This window comes from Falco naumanni, chromosome 3, assembly GCF_017639655.2.
Source record: "Falco naumanni isolate bFalNau1 chromosome 3, bFalNau1.pat, whole genome shotgun sequence".
Classification (NCBI taxonomy): Eukaryota; Metazoa; Chordata; class Aves; order Falconiformes; family Falconidae; genus Falco; species Falco naumanni.
This window is the reverse complement of record NC_054056.1, coordinates 64994710-65014865: the sequence shown is the minus strand read 5'-3', so window position 1 is coordinate 65014865 and position 20156 is coordinate 64994710. Positions and strand designations below refer to the sequence as shown.

The 20156-nt window shown below is 42.4% G+C and overlaps 1 protein-coding gene across 6 annotated transcripts in view; it reads right to left on the bottom strand.

Moving 5' to 3' along the window:
- Positions 1-15181, bottom strand: part of MIB1 (MIB E3 ubiquitin protein ligase 1) — an 83122-nt gene extending 67941 nt beyond the window's left edge. For 3 of the 6 annotated variants that reach the window (XM_040585812.1, XM_040585814.1, XM_040585815.1), the window contains exons 1-3: positions 14496-15181; positions 4210-4381; positions 1387-1516 (exon numbers count right to left, since the gene is read on the bottom strand). In XM_040585812.1, coding sequence (XP_040441746.1) covers positions 1387-1516; positions 4210-4381; positions 14496-14724 — 531 coding nt within the window. In that variant the 5' untranslated portion in view covers positions 14725-15181. The remainder of the gene's footprint in view (positions 1-1386; positions 1517-4209; positions 4382-14495) is intronic. The other 3 variants (XM_040585811.1, XM_040585813.1, XM_040585810.1) reach the window with 2 other exon arrangements.
- Between the last annotated feature and the right edge of the window lie 4975 nt (positions 15182-20156).

Sequence of the window (20156 nt, the reverse complement as noted above, 5' to 3'; positions counted from 1 at the left end):
CTATGTTAGGAGACAGTTTTATTTCCAGCACCAATCTTTTTAACAGCAGTCCAAAAGGAGGAGAGTGAAAAGCACTTTTCCCTGACATTTCTGAAATCATGAGGCCATGCGTCAAATCTTGAAAACACTTCCATTATTCAAAATAATCAATTTCCGTAATTTGTCTTTTCTTATTTGTATTTATTTAAAAGCTGTTACTGTTATATACCATCTGCTTTTCCTCATTAAAAATATTTATATGCATTTATACATTTTTTTCAGCTTGCAAATAATCCCACTAATTCAAGTTTAGTACTTAAAGCAGACAATGAAGGCTAAGACTCTTAATTTGCGGAGTTTCAGAGATTTCAAAGTAACTTGCCAAATTCACAGCAAGGGGTAAATAATCAAGATGAAAAAAGCTGCACTGAGTATCTCTTGCTTTAAGAGATTTAAATTTATTATTTCCTCTCAATAAAATTCAAAATTAAATCCTCCAAAGTCCTAATGCTTCCATAAATATCTAGGATATAAAATAGGTCAAATATCTTATTCACGAACTTTTCACTTTACTTTAAATACTGCTTAAGTGTACTAAAAATAAATGTAACAAAACAACCACATCAGTTCACCAAGACATAAGGTCATCCAATTCTCCTTCCATAATATTTCATGTTTTCTGATAAAAGTCACAGTATATTTTACACTCCCTATGACTTTTAATAAGCCTTCATTAGTTCTCAAGGTAAATTTAAGTTGTAAACAGAAAATCTGCAAAGATTACGATTAGCAACATATCATCCCATGCAATCTTCAAATCCAAGTATTTTTATTATACAACTACATCAAACATGCTCACATATAATGAGCTAAGCCAGTAATATAATATCCACATCCAACACTTGCAAAATTTTTAAATTTAAACAGGAAAAAGTCCCTATAATTATTAGCTGAGAAACAAAAATCCAGGGTGCAAGCACTGAAAGCCAAGTGCAAGCCATACACAAATGCGCTGACCCACACGCAGTAGACTACAGCACGCAGTGATGACCAGAAAGGGCGATTCTCAAGAGCTGTTTTTATACCAGTGCTGAAATATGCCCAAGATCTTAATGTTTTAACAAGTCATTCTTAAACAGAGCAAGTAAGACAAAAATTTAGCAGTGTTAAAAATTTAGTGCTGGTATTGTAAAAATGTAAATTTAAATTTAAGAGAACCATTCATGGTATACATCCCCTCCTCTTTCTAGATGCTTGAGCGTAACAGAGCAAGATTTAAAGATGTCCAGCAAAGTAGAATACTAGTTTTTATGATGATATTTTTACTCTACAGTTAGGAAGGCCACTGAGACTATTACATGAGCATACAGAAACACATCATCTTATTTAAACCATATTTATTTTTACCTTTCCTCTACGCCCATTCCCACCATCTTGATCTTCCCATTGCCAGTCAACTCCTCGCACCACCCTGGCACCTGCAAAGATTCCTCTTGCTGTAATTTTCTTTGATTTACGGCGAGACTCCAACAATACCCTGAAGTTATTAAAAGAAGAACCCACAAACGTCAAGATAACAAAGAAAGTGGAAAACTAATCTTTGAGGATGGGAAGGAAGGAAAGCATCTTGAAACAAAAATAAACCTACAAATGCAGATTTCAGTGCATGAATCGCATCCATTCAATTATCAACTCTAACAGCAGCCCATAAGACAAAACCCCACGACCTTTCCAAATCTCATTTATTTTGTGTGTGTTAGTTTTTCATTCTAATGATAATTTCCTCTCCAAACTACCTACTACCAGCAACAATCTTGTAACGACTTACATATAGATCTTTACTCATATCATTGAAATCATTGAAGAAACACAGAGTCATATAAACAACACACTTCTGTTTCTCTTAGATGTCCCTAAGGCCAACAGTACTGTCCTGCAACTGCCCTGCTATTTTTATTCAGAATTATGCTATTAAGAACTACATCTCTTTCCCCTCCATGTCTTAGTTTATTTTGTACGCACTTCTTAGAGCATATCTTGGCAAATTTAATTCAATATATCAGCATCCATTTTTTAAGTCATAATATGTAATTTTTCTAAAGCAAACCTCTTCTTTCCGTCTGACTTCAACAGGACTGAAGTGGATGAGCCCAAACAGAACAGTTCCTGAGTATTTATCTTACAAATACAAAGAGACCAACAATTTCCTGACTTTTCAATTATCTCAAAAGCTACAAATCTGCACGTAACCAGATTTCTTACTTCATGCCTGGAAAATGTTGTCAGACAAAAGTATTTTTCAGCTGAAATTCTGAATGTTTCCTGACATCTTCAGAAAGTGTATCGGCCCTCCTGCTAAATTTTTAACATCCAGCAGATGGCAGACCAGGAAAGTGAAACTGTTGGAATCAATGCAAAGAGCACATAGAAGTATTACTTAGATAAAAATGGCTAAAAGTGGTAGAAAACAAACCGGTATGTTGTTTATAGCAGCAGTTTACAAAGTTCTCAACACCTACAAAACAGACAAAACCAACATACACTACTCTGGTATGCTGCCCATATGATATCCCAGACACAAGAATAAAACACATAGAGCTTATGATTTCCTTCATCCAAACGTCCTTAGATGCCTTTTACCATTTTTCCTATGAAAACATCCCTCAAATTCAACAGCTTTGCCCTTTTCTCCTCTCTCAAACTTTAATCAATTTTTCTCAGCTAAGCTTATCCAATAGAAACAGCTCCTTGGCAGATGAAGCTGCCTTCTAGATAAGAGTTGCAAAACAGAGCTCAATGGGAATAAACAAAGATAGGGAGAACGCGACAAGATACAAGAGATTTCCTGCAATTCTTATTAATTAATATAAATTAATATACATATTAATATAAAAATATATTTATATAAAAAGTCTGGCAGCATTCTCAAGAGCAATGAGGTTTTAAAAAAAAGAAATAGAAAAACTGGTTTGTGTTTTGTTACCTATTCTCTATTAATTACACTAACCCATCACCTTCTACTCTGGGATCCAACTTCTAAGTATTGTTCTGCACTAAACAACTGAGACACCCAGTTTATCATACTATTTGGTACCTAAATCTGCTGGCATGAATCTCAAAAAAATACAAGTTACTTTTTGATTAAGCCACTGATCCAGGCATTTGAACCACAGTTAAACTTCAAGGCAAATGTTTGAGAAAATAAGCACAGTCCCTACAAGACACAATACGAGAACTCTGTGTGCTCTGATCACTTCCTTTAACTGTAAGAGCACTGACAGAAGCACAACACAACACTGAATTACTACACATTTGCAAGCCTTACATCTCCAAGAAGGGGATATAAATGTTGTATTACACACGTGACATTTAACAGAGTATCATATCTAAAAAAAGGGATCCAATGATTTAATGAAAGAACATCCTGGAGAGTTATCCACACAGGTGATGATAGCACAGCATATAGCTTTTGCACAGTGCTTTACTGTAGCTCTCCAAGTATTTAGTAACAGGCAAGTATCGCTGTTCTCATTTAACTGGTAGATAAATCATGACACAGAAGGGCTTTGCATTTAGACAAGTTACTTAAAGTCAATAACAGAAGAACAGCCATGCAGGAACACACTAAATGTTAATTTTGTTCAGAATTCTTCACTGGGAGACAAGAACTGATGCTTAAGAAAAGAACATGAAAACCAAAAGGTGAGGGTAGAACAACGCTTCATGGCATCTTTTTTCTGCTTTCTGTAGTGAGCAGTGTAAGCAGTTCAAGTCAAAGGTTTTGTCTCCGGATCACTGTTTTTCATAGCCCCCAAGGCGGGTATTTTCCATCAATCTGTCTGCACCATTTTTGGTCCTAATTAAACATTCACATTCAGGAACTCATTGAAAAATCATTTTGTGATTATACATTGTGTAAAGATAACTGCCTTTGTTTTAAAGTTGCTATATAATAACACAAAAACTAGGAAGACTGCACTGGGGTTAAAAAAAATGAATAATCATATCTTTTTACTCTACTCCATTCTTTCTAAAATTTCCATGTCTTCGAAGCTCCAAAGATCCATCCTAGCTACCCTCCTTCACAAAGAGTCAGAACCAGTAACAGAATCTACACCTAAGCCACTATCTTACCTAATTCAAGTTTTAGTAACTGAATCTGTAGTTTGAAAGTTAACCACAATTAACTGTTCCTATTTAATTTCATGGGGGAAAAATATTATGTTTTACCTCTCACTTCCTGGTGTGGTAATTCTGTAAAAACGATGCCTCAAGTGATGTTTGTCCCCGTGATAGCAAACTGTGCACAAGTCATAATTTGTGCATTCAGCACACTTCCATCGGATGCCAATGATGGGTTGCTGTCGACAAGTATCACACATAGTCCCATCATGCTTGATACCTGTGGGGAGAAAAAGAAAAAAAAATTAACAATGTTACTATGTCACCACACAGATTTCTGTTGCGCACTATTATAATTTGAAACAATATACTAAAATGTTCACCATAAAGAAAGGCTGCTAAGGATACCCTATTAGCTTGTAAGGCTGAGGGGAAAAAGATAATGGACTTTGCCTCCTATCTTCAGTTGTCTGTTCCTGAAACATTCTATCTTTTTTCAGTTCTAAAAGCTGAGAAAGCTATGGGGTTTTTTCTTCCACTTATAAAAACCAGAGAAAGAAAAGAAGAAATCCTTTAACTACAAGTTAAAGGGTCAGAAATGTGTATTTCAAAATATACATGCAATCTGGAATTTTATCTCTGGATTAAGACTATCAACACACCTTGTACCACAAAGGCAACTGTGTTCAACTGTGCATGACAGTTTGAAAATCACTGACTTATCTTCTCCACTGTACCAAAAAAAAAAAAATAAATAAAAAAATATTTCTCTCTATTCTTTTTTGTATAGGAGAAAATCAAGCTCTCTTGGATAGATGCCATTAGTTTCATGAAAATCTGTTACCATTTTTGAAGTATTTTACTGCTTTATACAGGTTGTTGGCTTTTTTTTCCCAAAAGAATGTGTCAAAGATAGACCAGATGTAACCCACCAGCAGGTGCTCAGCCCAGTTTTCCACAAAAAATGAGTTCAAGACTACTTACTGCTACAGTTTTGCCAAGCTATAGCAGCGTGAAAGGGATCAGTCACAGACAGTTTCCATCCCCGCATTCTAAATACCGTGAACAGCTACAAGTGTATTTAAAAAAAACCCAAACAAACAAAAAAACCCCAAACACAACAAATTCTGCTTCTGTTTGGAAAAAATTGAGTAATAGAAGAGAGAAGCACTGGCATTCAGTCTGTAGCACAAGATAAAAATGACTAGTAAAAGCCTGGTGTAACACAGAATTCTCTCAGTAACCCTTAAAAAAACAGCCAAAACCCCAGACCACTCTGAAATTAGTAAGGAAAAAGAACATGTTTTGTCCCCTCCATAAGGGGATGCTTTTGGAAATGACTGCCAAATTCACTATAAATGAATTAGCCTCTTCTGTCCAACAGCTGAGCCACCTGCAGTGAAGAAAAATCAACAGCTGGAGAAGCAAAACTGAAGGAAATGCCTTCTTGTCTGATCATTGCACAGAATCATGTAATAGCTGAGCCTGGAAGTAACCTCTGGAGACCATCTACTGCAGCCACCACTGCTCAAAGCAGAGTAAACTAGAGCTAGCTGCCCAAGACCATATCCAGTCAGGTTTTTAGCACCTCCAAGAACATGGACTCCACAACACAGCCTGTTCCAGCATTCAAATATCCCTAAAGCAAAAATGTTTTCACTTAAGCGTAAGAAAAAACTCTCTGGGCCTACTGCCTCTTGTCCTGTCACTTGACACCACTGAAAAAAACGTGGCTCCATCCTCTTTACAACCTCCATCAGTATTTAAACACACCAGAACCCTCAGCCTCTCCTCACACCAGATGCTTTAAGATCCCTTAAAACACATTTGCAGTCCTTCTCTTGGCACACCCAGTATGTACATGTCTGTCTTGCACTGGGGAGCCCAGAACTGGACCTGGCACTCCAAGTGTGGCCTCACCAGTACTGAGTAGATGGGAAGGCTCACCTCCCTCAACATAATGGCAATACTCCTAACGCAGCCCAAGGTGACACTCGTCTTCACTGCCACAAGAGCACAGTGCTGGTCCATGGCCACTTTTTTTGTCCACTGGGACCCCCAGCTCCATTCCTGCAACACTGCTTTCCAGCCAGTTGTCCCCAGCTTGCACTGGTGCAAGGGTTACTCCTCCTCAGGTGCAGTACTTGACCTTTCCCTTTATTGAATTACATGAGATTCCTGTAGGCCCATTTTTTCAGGCTGTCAAGGTCCCTCTCAATGCCAACAAAGTCATTTCACTTCCATTTCTCCTAACTAAGAAGGCTTCTCACTCCACCGTCTTCCAGCCTTGATTATAAATGTATTTAGGAAGACTTCTTGACCTATGATTAAAAATTTTCCCAACACATGAACATTGGAAAAAATATTTGATGAATGCTGGAAAAGGCAACATATTTGGAGCAAAGACTGCACACAGCACCACAGAGATCTGAGCAGCTCTTCAGGGCTGTCAAATATAGCCTTTGGTGACAACAAAGCCCCTGAACTGCTGACGTTAACGATCCCTGCAATTCCTGAAGCACTGCAAGACTAAGGCAGCATCCATGCCTTGACCACAGTCTGTGCTGAAATTTTGAAGGTTTGGCACAGCCAAGTCCTATAACTCATAACGCTATTTGCCAACTCCAACTGCCAGACAACATGCCTTGTACGGCATAGGTGTTCTTTTTAGTAAACCTTCTACATTTAAAAAGTATTTGCTGCCCAGTAACAACTAAAAATGCTATTTTTCTACAAAACAAGAACTTGGAAATCACCCATACATTTCCTCTCCCCATACAACTCCATCAATGATCTTGTTCCCAATGTGGAAGGTTAACATCAAGGAGAAAGCTATTCTTCTTGTTACGTACATTGAAACTTTGATCTCTATTGATTATCTGTAACACTCAAAGACAGTATTAGCTATGATCTTGCAGTGGCTGCCTCACTGCTATGAATTGTATTGAACTGTTTTACTATTTTTGGTAGTTTTCAAGAGCAGATGTATTAAAAGGACTCCGACAACCTGTTAGTATTTTGTTGCCTTCCTTAGAAAGTCTAACAAGCTATGGTACTTGGGGCTCAGGGTGGGTTTTGTTGTTGGCTTTTTTTGTAAAAATTGATTGCTAAATTGTTATTTCACATAGAAACAGAGAAGTTACACATCATTGTATTTTTTTAACATTTGCTGCACTTCAGGGAAGACAGTTTGCCAAGGAACCTATTTATTCTGTATGTAAAAGACCAAGAAATTGGGTGCTGTGGGAGTCTTCAATTTGTCCGAGCAGCAAAAAAGAGGTATAATCAGGAATAGTGTAATACAGAACTAGGTCATCTCACAGAAAACTTAAAACACCTAAACATTTCTAGACAGTGAGGCAAAAACCGCTGTGGAAAAAGCTCAGAAAAACTTCCTTATGAAAGATCAAGAAAAAAAATAAACAGAGATATTTGACTCTAAGTAATTTTACTGCCTATAGTGTCTTGGACTTAAAAAGAGAACAGTACATGTCTGTATCTGGAGTCTCTGATTGAGAGTCACATCTCTGTCTCACAGATCCCTGAACACCACCCTGATAGATAAGCCTTTCTTCATCCATCCCCTGACACGATCCAAGCAGCAACACCCACTTCAGCGCATGCCTCACCTGACCATGCTGCTCCATTCTTTCCATTATGCCAGCAAAACGTTTTTGCAGAGCTGAGCTGTAAACTGGATCAAGAAACACACCCAGCTGGAAAACAGCCAGGAGGAAAAATATTCAGCAGAATTGGTTTCCCAATCCCGTTCCTTGTGGTGCTGCACAACGCTGCTGGCACAACAAACAAAGCATTGCAGGGCAGGAGCAGGCAAGTAATCCTGTTACAGAATGTTTAACCACTGCACTAGAGATAATTCGTATGCCTCTGGTGACAGGGGGACTAAGCTTCCCTACTAAAAAAAGATGGTAAGCCAAGTTACTACTTGTTGAATCACAAAATGTGGTTGCTAAACTCTTATTCACGTTTATAACACAAACTACTTAAATCAGTGATATGTTTTAAAGAAGGTTAAAAGAATAAAAAAAAAAAAAAAAGAAAATTAAGTGGACAAGGTAGTATAGTACACAAGCGTGGTGGGTTGACCTTGGCTGGCTACTATATGCCAACCCAGCTGCGCTCTCACTCTCCCTCCTCAACAGAACAGGGAGCAAAAATGAAATTAAAAAGCTTGCAGGTCAAGATAAAAGTGGGATCACTTACGAATTGCCATTACAGGCAAAGCAGACTTGACTTGGGGAAAATTAAGTTTCTAGCCAATTAAAAAAACAAAAGGATGGTGAAAAAGACAAAAACTAAAACACCTTCTCCCTACCCTCCCCCTTCTTCCTCCTTGTTTCTCCCCAGGGAAAACAGAATCACAGAATCATTTTTGTTGGAAAAGACCCATAACATCATGAAGTTCAACCATTAACCTAACACCGCCAAGTCCACTACTAAACCATGTCCCTAAGTACCATTGTCTACATGTCTTTTAAATACCTGCAGGGATGGTGACTCAACCACTTCCCTAAGCAGCCTGTTCCAATGCTTGACAACCCTTTCGGTGAAGAAATTTTGGTGAAGATAGGGACCAGGAGATTGTGGTCAGTCCATAATAGCTCTTCACACTTTTCCCCTGTCCCAGCATTAGGTTCTCTTCACAGGCTGCAGTCCTTCAGAAAAACACTGCTCAAGCATGAGCTCTCCGTGGGCTACAGCCTCCTTCAGCATGTCCACCTGCTCCAGCGTGGGGTTCCCTACAGGCTGCAGTGTGAATACCTGCTCCACTGTGGCCCTCCGCAGACTGTCCGCTTGCAGGCTGTATCACCGTGGTTTCCATCTACTCAACAAAATGCAGTACTGATGATCTGATGTTGGCATTGCACATATTTTGGAGGGAAGGATGCAGACATTATTTCTAATGTTTCAGATTAGCTCTGCTCTAGCCCAGTGGACTGGATGCTCATGAGCACTGAGATCCTATTTTTCAGTTTACTTTCATCAAGAAGTAAACCAGTTTTCACACTCCAAAACCATGCCATGATGTAAACCAAAGCACAGTACAAAGCAGCAACCAGGAGACTAGGTCAAGTGTAGGTTCTGGAGCCAAACTGAAATCCTGACCCAAATGCAACCCATATCTATCGCATAAACCACTTCCACTCCTTGAAAGAAAGGCTGGCTGACAAACACAAACTTTACAAAGCTTCTATTTGGAAAGAATACCTTAATTGAACTACTGGAATACATAAAAGTGCCATAAAAACTTCAAAATTCAAACATCAGCCCTGCAGCTGGCCAGCTGTGAACAAGAAGCTCTCTAGAATGAAATAATGCAAAAACTAAACCTCTAAATACTTCTCAAAAATTCCTAGGAGCAGGCTATTTCAAAATGAGACAGGTTTTTTTTCATCCTCCATACTGCACTGAAAAAACAAAAGAAACCAGGTGATAAGAGTACTTTCACTATGCCTAATTTTAAATACCTGCTATTTCCTAATGTTCCTCCAATCTTAGTACACCATAAAATCTAGTATTGCTGATCTCCACTTGTCATCAGTGTTTTTATTATTTGCATTTCACATTAGTTTCCTATTTTTATGCCCATGCCATGGTTATTTCCATTTTTGTCATCCATTTCCAAATCTTCCCTGGATTACCTAGCTCACCACTCATTTATATATCAATTTTACAGCTTTTGCCTACAAGTTTTTAAAACCCATGCTCACTCTTACAGCTGTGAGAGGAAATAGAAGCAGCATTGCTCAAACTATTTGAATTTGTTACAAATATCTTTTTGTACTAAAGATAATTAGGTGGCAGCAGACAGCTGTCCAATAAAAGAACATTTTAAGAGTAAAATAAAATGTACAAGAGGTATCCATACTGCTCACTCTTAAGCACAGAAGTCAGTGACGTCAATTACTTCTTAGAACCAACAAAATCTGGTTTCCAGTGGACTTCCTCTCTACAGAACTTGAAAAAGCCAAAATCCTTTCATATCATAATGACAATGCTACCATCAGGCAAGGGAAACCATAAACTACTTTGGGAGGAACAGAACATTGCTATTGCTTTTCTTTCTTCTACTCCAGATCCTTTTTTTTTTTTTTTCAGTTTGCCTGGAGTCTGGCTGTAGTGTAAAAATTAATTCATAGAGATTAATCAGATTCTGACAAACTGTGTGAAAAATCAAATCAGTGTCCCCACAAACATAACTCATCTATTAAATACTTTGTCTGGCAGCAACCGACTGAACAATTATTATATACAAGAGATGTCAGACTTGCCAAAGCACGTTTCCTATCTGGTAAGGATATCACAAGATACACGAGAAGGGAGAGGATTATTGTGCAGGAGACATGGGGGAAGGGCGGGAAGAACAAAGGACATGTCTATGAAAAAAAAAAACAAACAAAAATCAACAACAAAAAACAAGCTTCCCAAGTACCACTGCTCATGAACCTGTAAGATTTTTTTTAACTTGTAAGGGGTTCTGTAAGTATTTACAAATAGCCACTAAGAACATTTTTATTATCTGCCTTGAACTACACTTGATTGATGTGCTAAAAGCAAGAACAAATAAATATGTAGGATAAATCATGCAAGGTGGTCTACCTTTTAAGATGTTTTGACACGCATCACTTTATGATGATTTATGCAACTCTTCAGGTTACAGGAAACTATTAATACAAGTACGGAAAGCCACTGAACAGATAGCACCTACATTTTCAGTATCAGCAGAATACAGTACACGCTGCATAGATGCTCACTCTAGCTGCAGGATAAATTCCATGTCAAGATTCCATTTCCTGACCCCAGTCCCTCTGCCACCTCCCCTTATTCAAACACAATTAGGTAGATATTTTAAGCAGGAAAATAACATTGTTACTTTGAACCAACCATATAAAATAGGAAATGGATGACAAACTGATTTTTGCCTAAGCTTTGTAGAAAGCAAAACTTTAGAGAATAAACACAAGAAGCTTCTGTAATGATCATGAGTATTATGTGAAGGTGGTCAGGAATGCTCTCTACAAACATGCTACCGTACAGCCTTTACCATTGGCAAAAGGCTGCCTTCCCTTCTAAATATAAAGCTTGGGTTTATATACTTTCAGTTTCTGTTCAGCAGCTCAGAAAACTACTCCATTGCTTCTCTTCCACAATGCTACCAGAGAAAAAGAACTCTCAAGACTCCTAGATCCTGGATCAAAATCGAAAAAACAGGATTTATTTGCAAGTAATTGTGATACATTAGCAGTGCAGTGCGGTTGCCCACCCCACCATTTACTCCATTTAGGAGCCTGCTACACAGGACCTAAATGAAGTTTCTTCTAACTGAAATTTAATTTCTTTTCAGATTCTTAAGTTAACTAATCCCTCTCAATCGCTCTGTCTTGCTTAAAGAAATGCTGGCCAATATAAATATGATCACCAAAGGGCAGCTAATACAGCCACCTTGGTAGACATAACCAAAACACAAAACTTCATATCACAAGTCACTCATTACCCAGATGACTACATCTGAAGCAAACAGCTTACAAGAGATACTTCATGTAAAGTGTTGATTAGTTCTTCTTTTAAAGAAGACTGTCCTAAGATGTTAGTATTTAGTTAGGCTACTTAAGTTTTATAAAAAGTTAACATAGTTTCACAAGGCTGGTAATAGCCTGCAACCATTAAAATACAAGAACAGTACATCGTTAAGCCTATAAAGCACTGTTCTGGCATCAAAGAAAAAGCATTCACATACACATGCACATACATGTATCAAATTCAGTAAGGGTTTTTTTGATTTTTGGGTTTTTTTTGCTTGTTTGGTGGTTGTCTATTTTTTTTAATACTATGAACTTCAAACATTACTTCTGTACCACAACAGGTTCCGGATGCATCACTGCTGTTTCTGGCTGCACAGGCCTCAAACTCATCAAAGCAGCAACCCTGGCTGTAAACACCACTTTTAAGAACTTACAATCAAGTCTGGCTTTGAATACCTAATAAAAAGAACTCCCAGCAATAAATAATTTCATTTGGCTTTCTACTGCTGTATTTTTGTATTTATTCTCACTATAAACTTACAATCATGTTGTGACTGTAGATTTATGAACCAGAGATTTTTTCATTTTAATCTATAAAAGCCATGATTTAACACTGTGCTAAGTATTCAACTGAAAACCACCCCATATTTTATAACATTTCCTTGCTCAACAGCATCATTATTAATGCTACCATTAGAAATTCCCGCCACCTAATCCCACTTTTCCAGTTGTAAATTTACATCAAAATTATCTAAATGCCCCTAAAAGACAGTATCAAACTGCCATCCAAAGTCAGAGCCCCTTATTCTAAACAATGGATAATAACTACCACAGAGAAAAGTAAGCAATTACAGCAAGGTGGAAAACTGAAGAAGATGACTTGCCCAAGACTACAAAGTGAATCAGTAGTAAAATGAGGATTTCCGCCCAAACTGACAGCATCCTATTTTCACTAACGTTGTCCTGCTGCTGCTACTACTTTACAGATTTTTTACTCTTTCTATCTCCAAGGAATCATGACCTCAAAATAACACCCTCTAGGAAAAAGCAACCCTGGGTAGTTCCATGCAGCAGTTCCGCAAGGGCAATGCACACATTGGCCAAAAACCTCAGGAAGAGGAATACCACTCTGCAAAGCCTGAAAACAGCAATGCTTATGAGTTTTTCCCATAGCAATGTACACAGTCCTACATGAAGGAGGAAATTACAAAAGTATAAACATAACTGAAAATTAGAAAGATTAAAGCAGGAAAACAAAACAAAACCGAACAAACAACACACCACCACTAAAAACACAAACAAAACCCAGGGACTTAAAATTGAGTATTAAGTCTAGGCTTCTGGATGCAGTTAACAGGACACTGTCAGTTTGCGAATATGTCAAGCAGAACCAGAATAACGAGCATTCAAGGCTCATATTCAACATTTATGCATACACTTCAGTTTTAAACAGAAGTAGTCCCACTGGTTTCTACAGGACATCAAATGCAAGTGAAGTTTCAAAGCATAAACATCTGCAAGACAAAGACTGACAACTTGAAAGACTACTCAGCTTCTTGTTCCCAGGTCCATTGCAAAAAGATTTTCAGCTCATTTTAACAGCATCTACCCTCCAAAACAACAACAACAAAAAAACCTGCCATGAAGCCAAGAGAAAGGAAGATACCCAGACACCGAAAATCTAAATCTATCTCAAAGGCTCACTGTGCAACGTGTGGAGTTTTTTTCCTTTGCAATATTTTTGAAATTCATTCCAATGAATTCCATGATTCTGTCTCTTCAAAAAGTCTTTTAGCTTCAACTCACTGCTATAATTCTCCTTTCTGTAGCACTACACATAGCTGGCTTAAACATGGTCTCTCCATCATATTCTATGCAAAAGATACATTACAAAAGCAGTACATCCAATCAGCCCAACCAATCAGCCCCTTCAACTCATTACTGAGGCAATCCTGTGCAGCCCAAAATCACCTCGCTGTATTTCTGATGAAACTGAACGATATATTTGGCGGGGGAGTTTTCAGTGTAAAAACAGGTGCTAAAACGAACATTGCCCTGCAGTGTTTGCAACACTAACACTGCCGCATAATGTCTGTGCGGATCAAACTGACTGAATTCAAAGCATAAATATCAAGCAGCCAAGTAATCAGAAGACAGAACAAATGCATTTTTTTCCCCCCGGCACCTTCACTATCTCACAGCAGGTCTGGCAATACAGACCAGGGGCAACGAGCAGATTACAAGACAAAAGGGAATTTCAGCCACTTAATATAACCTCTAGCCAAAAGGTGCTACATCTCTTTCCTACAATATCCCTCAAACCAGGCTTAGCGTGACCGTCACCGCTGTACAAACCAGCTCTGAAATACAAATGCAAGAAGGGGCAGGGCACGGGGAGGAAGGAGGGACACAAACAAAACAGAACCTCGAGGCATAATCCTCCGGGCTCTCTCCCTCCACTGCCCACCCCACCCCCGGCACACCGGGCGCCGGCTCGCTACGGCGGCTCACCTTTGCTTCGCCCACCTCAATTGAAAAAGTCCCCGGCCAACTCCTCCTCCCCCCACGGCCACACACTATACGTTTATTCCAAGTCCGCGCATATGCACACATACGTGCGCGCACGCGGAGCCCCCCGCGCGCGCAGCCCCGCGAGGGCGGGGGTCGGTAAGCGCCTCTCCCCCCCTCAGCGCCCAGAGGGACGGGGGCACCCGCGGGGGGCGGGGGGCGCAACCCACCCCCGTGATGGGCCCCGGGGCGCTGCCCCCCCCCCCCGGCACCCGCCGCGGCCGCGACGGGGTGGCGCGAGCTCCCCGCTGCCCTCCCGCCCCGCCCCCGGCCGCCGCTCACCGGTGGGCGCGCTGTCGAGGATGCGGAGGTCGTAGGCCCCGGAGCAGCGGTAGTTGGCGGCGGTGCCGTTGTCCCACACCACGACCACCTCCTCGGGGCTCTCGAAGCTGCGGACGGTGCCCACATGGCCCTCGCCGCCATCCTGCTTCCCCCACTTCCAGTCCGGGCCCCGGACTACCCGGGCTCCGACTCCCTCCACCATCACCCGGTTGTTCCGCGAGCTGCTCATCCCGGCGACGCCCCGCGGGCCCGGGCCCCGGGGCGGCTGGAGGGGGCGCGCAGCCCGCAGGCGACGGAGGGGGACCCCGATGGGGACGGCTGCCTCGGGCGCGGCGAGGGAGGGCGCGGGCCGCGGGTGCCGGTGCGGCGAGGGAGGGAGGGGGGCGGGGGGCAGGGGGGCAATCCTGACGCGACGGTGAGCGGTGAAGGGCGGAGGGAGGGGCCCTTCCGACGGGCCGGGGGACGCGACCGGGCGACGGGAGCCGATGGGCGGGAGTCTCCGGCCGACTCTTCGTCTCGCTCGCTTCCTCCCTACCTTCCTACGCACCCATCCTCCGCGCCCCTAGCGCCACAGCGGTCCCCCCCGGCCCGCGGCGCCCGCCCGTACCCCACAGCGGCAAACCACCGCCGGCCCCGCGCGCCCGCCGCTACATCCGGGAACTGCAGCCGCGACGGCGGCAGCACCAGGGAGACCGGCGGCAGCCGCCAGTGCCCGCCCCCCCGCGCCGCGCACGCGCACGCTCTCGCCCCGGCGCCTCCGCGCAGCCGCAGCACGGCGGGGCCCGGCCGAGGCGGCGCGGCGCTCGGGCGCCACCTGCGGAGCCGAGGTGGGCAGTGACCGGCGCTCCGGGGCCGCCGCTGCCGCCCCGCCTTCGCCGAACCGGTCGCGGGCCTGTGCCGGTGGAAGTGGAAGGAAGCGGAGGAGGGAACGGGGGTTTATTTACCCCTGCCGGCAGAGCTGCCGGGGGCTCATCCGGGCCGCCAGCCTGGCGGTTCCTCCTGCGGCCGCCGTTGGCCCCCCCGAGGGCCGCGGGCCCGGCCCGCCGGGCGCTGAGGTGATCTTGGCGGCAGCGGCAGGGCGGGCGCGCCCGCGGCCAGGCCCTTCCCAAACGCCCGCGTCCCTCGCCGTCCTGGAGGAGTTGCCCGTATCGCCTGTCCTTTAGTGACAGAGGAATTATCAATTAAATGGTATCAACCGAGTCTTGCGCGGCCTATCTGAGGTAAATCTGTGTTGCGTTTTCCTCCTTTTCAGTTACTCCTGTGCCCTGAAATCCCGTTTTCAAACTGTGGGCGTGAGTCCTGCGTGCCGTTGAGGTGAGCCTAGCGGGGCTGTACTTCTGTAGCCCGGGAACTTTTTTTAGCTGCTATTCAAGTGCTCCAGTCAGCAAAAGAGGGGAATGGGTACTTCCACCCGCTATTCCCACCTCGGGCATCTCTCCTCGGAGTATCCTTCCAGGAGGATGTACCTAGTCAAACTTTGAGCACATACCTGCAATGCTTCGTAAAGTACCCTCCTCCCTAGCACTCCCACAACACTCAAGAATTTTCTTGAACTCCACACGTCCTGGGTAATCATATATAGAATGCGATTATTTTAAAAGTGGCCATCAGATTGTTGGGTTTTTTGTGTCTCTCTAACCATGTTCTGTATCAGCTTTTTAAAACATCCATCTTAAAGGACAGACAGTTTGAACTGGACAAACTAATAGCATTTCTCAGTCCACAAGGAAATGGCTGATAAAAGGCATCCCAGATACTCTTGTGTCCTGGGTATTTTTACTGTTTCTGTGCTTCCTTCCAGCTCTGTGGTTTTAATATAGCTAGAAGAGTCTATGAGGTCACTTCCTTATTTCTTTTGTGTAGTTTTCCACAATATGTATAGCAAAGCAGAATAATACGAAGATGTAACCACCAGACTACCACTGCATTCTTCACATAATTCATTCCTTCCTAACCCATGCTAAGGCTAAAGAATGTTGCCTCAAACATGAAATTATGTCCTGACAATAGACACTCCCAAGCAGGGTCTGATTTCTACTTCTGCAGTGAAAACCTCAAAATGCTAACAGATACCACCCTAGAAAAGCATGCAACTGCCAGGCAGTTGGGTTTTCTTGCAGATAGTTCTCCCCATACAAAAGTACCCGCAGCTTGTTCTAGCTTATTACATTTGGTACATGGCAGAATTTCTCAGAAGCTCTGGAGGGTTCTTGATCTGTTGATCTACCAAGGCTCTATCTGTGGTCGTAATGTTCCCTTTTTGCAACTAGGAAATGTGTGCTAGGAAAACCAACAAAGTCAGAGACTGGAATTAGTTCTGGAGATAATCAGAATAATCCATCCCTTACACTTATTTTTCCAAGAAAGGTATTGCCTAAATTATAGATCTTAAAAGAGTCTGCTGCTACACTTCAGCAGCAATGCATGTGGAGCTTCTCTCCTTATAATCCTTCTTCTGACCACTCCTGCTCTGTCTATCCCAATAGCCCTTGCCTCTCCTTCTACTCACCTACTTTTTCTATCGGATTATTTACTTGCCAAAAAAAAAAGAATCTCTGAAGATGCCTGGATTATTTCAGAGGTGGCTTAGACACACAAGAATATAAGGTAAGATCTGGAACCCAGCATCTATTGGACTGAATGTGAATGCTCCCCTAAAAGCTAAGAGGGGGTTCTCCATGGCTCAAAATAGAGAAGCTTGTATCATTTTATTGGTGTGGTAAAAAATAAAGAGCGGACAGACTGATCTGACATACTCATTTGCCAGTGACTACATGACTGATTTCTAAACTCTGTTCTCTTGTCATTTCTAGCCCGACATGGCCACAAAAAGTTGCAAAATTGTCATTGGCTACATGATTAGGTTTTCCAGAATCCCAAATATTTTGTGGTGTTTTCTCTTTGAATCATACATTATATTATTTATTCTGTGCACCTGCTTGGTGTTTAACCAATCAGCAAGGAAAAAAGGTCTTTAGCTTTTGAACCTTTTCTCTGAATTAGCCTTCAAAATAACTTCTAAACACCAGTTTCAGACGGGGATTTAAAAAGTGACCACAGAGAATGGAAAAGGATATAGCTTTGGGGAAAGATTTGGTTTTAAAGTTATATTGCACATTTAGTGGTCCTATCTGATTTTTTTCTAGTATCACCCACAGGATTATATATCAGCATTAAAATTAGTACTAGAACAATAAGCAAAAAAATCTAATTGTAAGTACCTGAAGACTATTTCAGACTCCCAGAAGGATGGAGGTAGAAAAATCAAAATATAAGCAGCAAAAGCAAAGACAGCTTTGAGTTTTGAAAAGAAGCTGAAGTAAAATCAGAGATAAATAAAACAAGTAAAGGTATAAACAAGATGAAGATTCCGTATGGTGTTGAATCCAATTAACATATTGTGATGAGAAAAGTGACAGATACAGCATTTTCAGGTATGTATCAGCATTTTGTTTAGACTGGGAAACTAGATACAGTAACACCTTAAGGAAAGAACTCATATTCACTTTTCAGCTGAAAAAAACCCTTGTTGGCTTAGGGCCTTTTGGAAGGCAGAGGGGATTAGCTCATTGGCTGGTTGGTTTTACACAGAATAAATGCATGCAGATTTTCAGTTGTCTCTAACAAGCCTCTGGTCCCTCAACAGAACTGTTCCCCTGATGAATGCTGAGAGTTCATCCCATCTCCTAAACTTGCATTTGCCACTCATTGCACAAAATGGCTATTTTACAGGCTTAGAGCCAACATAGAATAGAATAATAGACTATTTCAGCTGAAAGGGACCTACAGTGATTGTCTAGTCCAAGTGCCTGACCACGCCACTTCCCCTCCTCAGGAAGCTGTAGAGAGCCATGAGGTCACCCCTCAGCCTCCTCTTCTCAAGCTAGACAAGCCCAAAGTCCTCAGCCGCTCCTCACAGGACATGCCTTCCAGCCCTTGCGCCAGCTCTGTTGCCCTCCTCTGGACACATTCAGGGACCTTCACATCCTTCTGAAATTGTGGGGCCCAGAACCGCACGCCGTACTCGAGGCGAGGCTGTACCAGTGCTGAACACAGCAGGATGATCACCTCTTGTGACCGGCTGGTTGTGCTGTTTGATGCCCCCCAGGACACAGTTTGCCCCCTGGGCTGCCCGGGCACCCTGTGACTCACACCAGCCTGGTGCCAACCAGCACCCCCAGAGCCCTTTCTGCGGGGCTGCTCTCCAGCCACTCCTCCCCCAGTTTATACTGGTACCTGGTGTTACTTTGTCCTCCGTGCAGAATCCAGCATTTCAACTTGTTACATTTCATCCCATTAAACATTGTCCAATGCTCCAACCTATCCAGATTCTTCTGCAAGGCCTCTTGTCCCTCAAAAGAGTCAATAGCACCTCCCAGTTTGGTATCATCAGCAAACTCACTAAAGGTGCATTCAGCTCCTGCATCCAGATTGCTGATTAAAACCCCATTCACACAACCCTTTGGGTTCTGCCTTTCACTCAGCATACCATGAACCTGCTCATCCTGCAGTTCGACAACTGTCCAGAAGGATGCTGTGAGGGACAGTATCAAAAGCCTTACAAAACCAACATCCGCTGCCTTCCCCTCATCTACCAGGCAGGTGACCTTATAACAAAAGGATATCAAGTCAGCTAAACAAGACTTTCTCTTGTGAACCCATGTGTTCACACTTCAGGTAATTTAATCTATCAGTCCTCAAATTGTGGGGGAAAACACCATGTGAACCCTCACTTCTGAAGTTAACAGAAGGTTTCTTTGCTTTTTGGCTCTACAATCTAGAAATCACACTCACTTGTAACCCTGCTCCAACCTAGCATCAGCAGAGGAATGGGACTGTTTTTTTCTGCTATTGCTGTTATGAGAGGAGACCACCAGGGCAGACTGGCAGAGCAGTAATGCCTTAAGCTGCTGCAGCAGAGGCAACCAAAGCTCGTCTGCCACAGGCCTCATTTACCTGAACAGTGCTGCTGTAATTAACCACTGCTGCCTGCCTTGTGAGGCAGCGCTCACACTGAATACCTCAGGTAGTCCTGACAGAGCAGTTAAATCACAGGTTGGAGGAAGAGAATCGCAGTGCTTTAGGCATACTTGCCTGTAATTGCAAAGACTCATTAATATGCATTCAGTGCAGGAATCTGAATGCACAAAAAGAACTACAGAATTAATTCCCTTCTGGCTACCTAAAATTATGTGTATTGCTGAGTCACGCCATCCTCCAGCTGGTGATTATGGTCTTCCTTACTACTTCCTACCATATTAGAGCAATCCAGCGAGGGGTCATAAGAGAAGACCTCTGATTTATGGAGAATTCAGTGCTTTGCATAACCTAATGACATCCCTTTAAACTCCTTGTTATTGTTGGAGAGCGTATTGGCTTTTTGTAAGAGCAGCTGCTACCCTCCTAGAGGTTAGGCAGCCTTCAAGACAACCCTCATAAGGACGTTGGAGGTCATCTAGCCTATGCTCCTATTCATCAAAGCCATTCCTGAGAGGTGCTTGCCTCAACTCTGCCTGGTTGCCTTTCAGTTCTGCAACAGGTCATGCTCCAGCACGGAATCCTAATGTTAAGTATTTGCATGGACTGAAGAGAGACTTTGGTAGAAGTTTTTCTGGACTGTCTTGTTTGATTAAAGCTGAACTTGCAGTGTAGGATCTACTG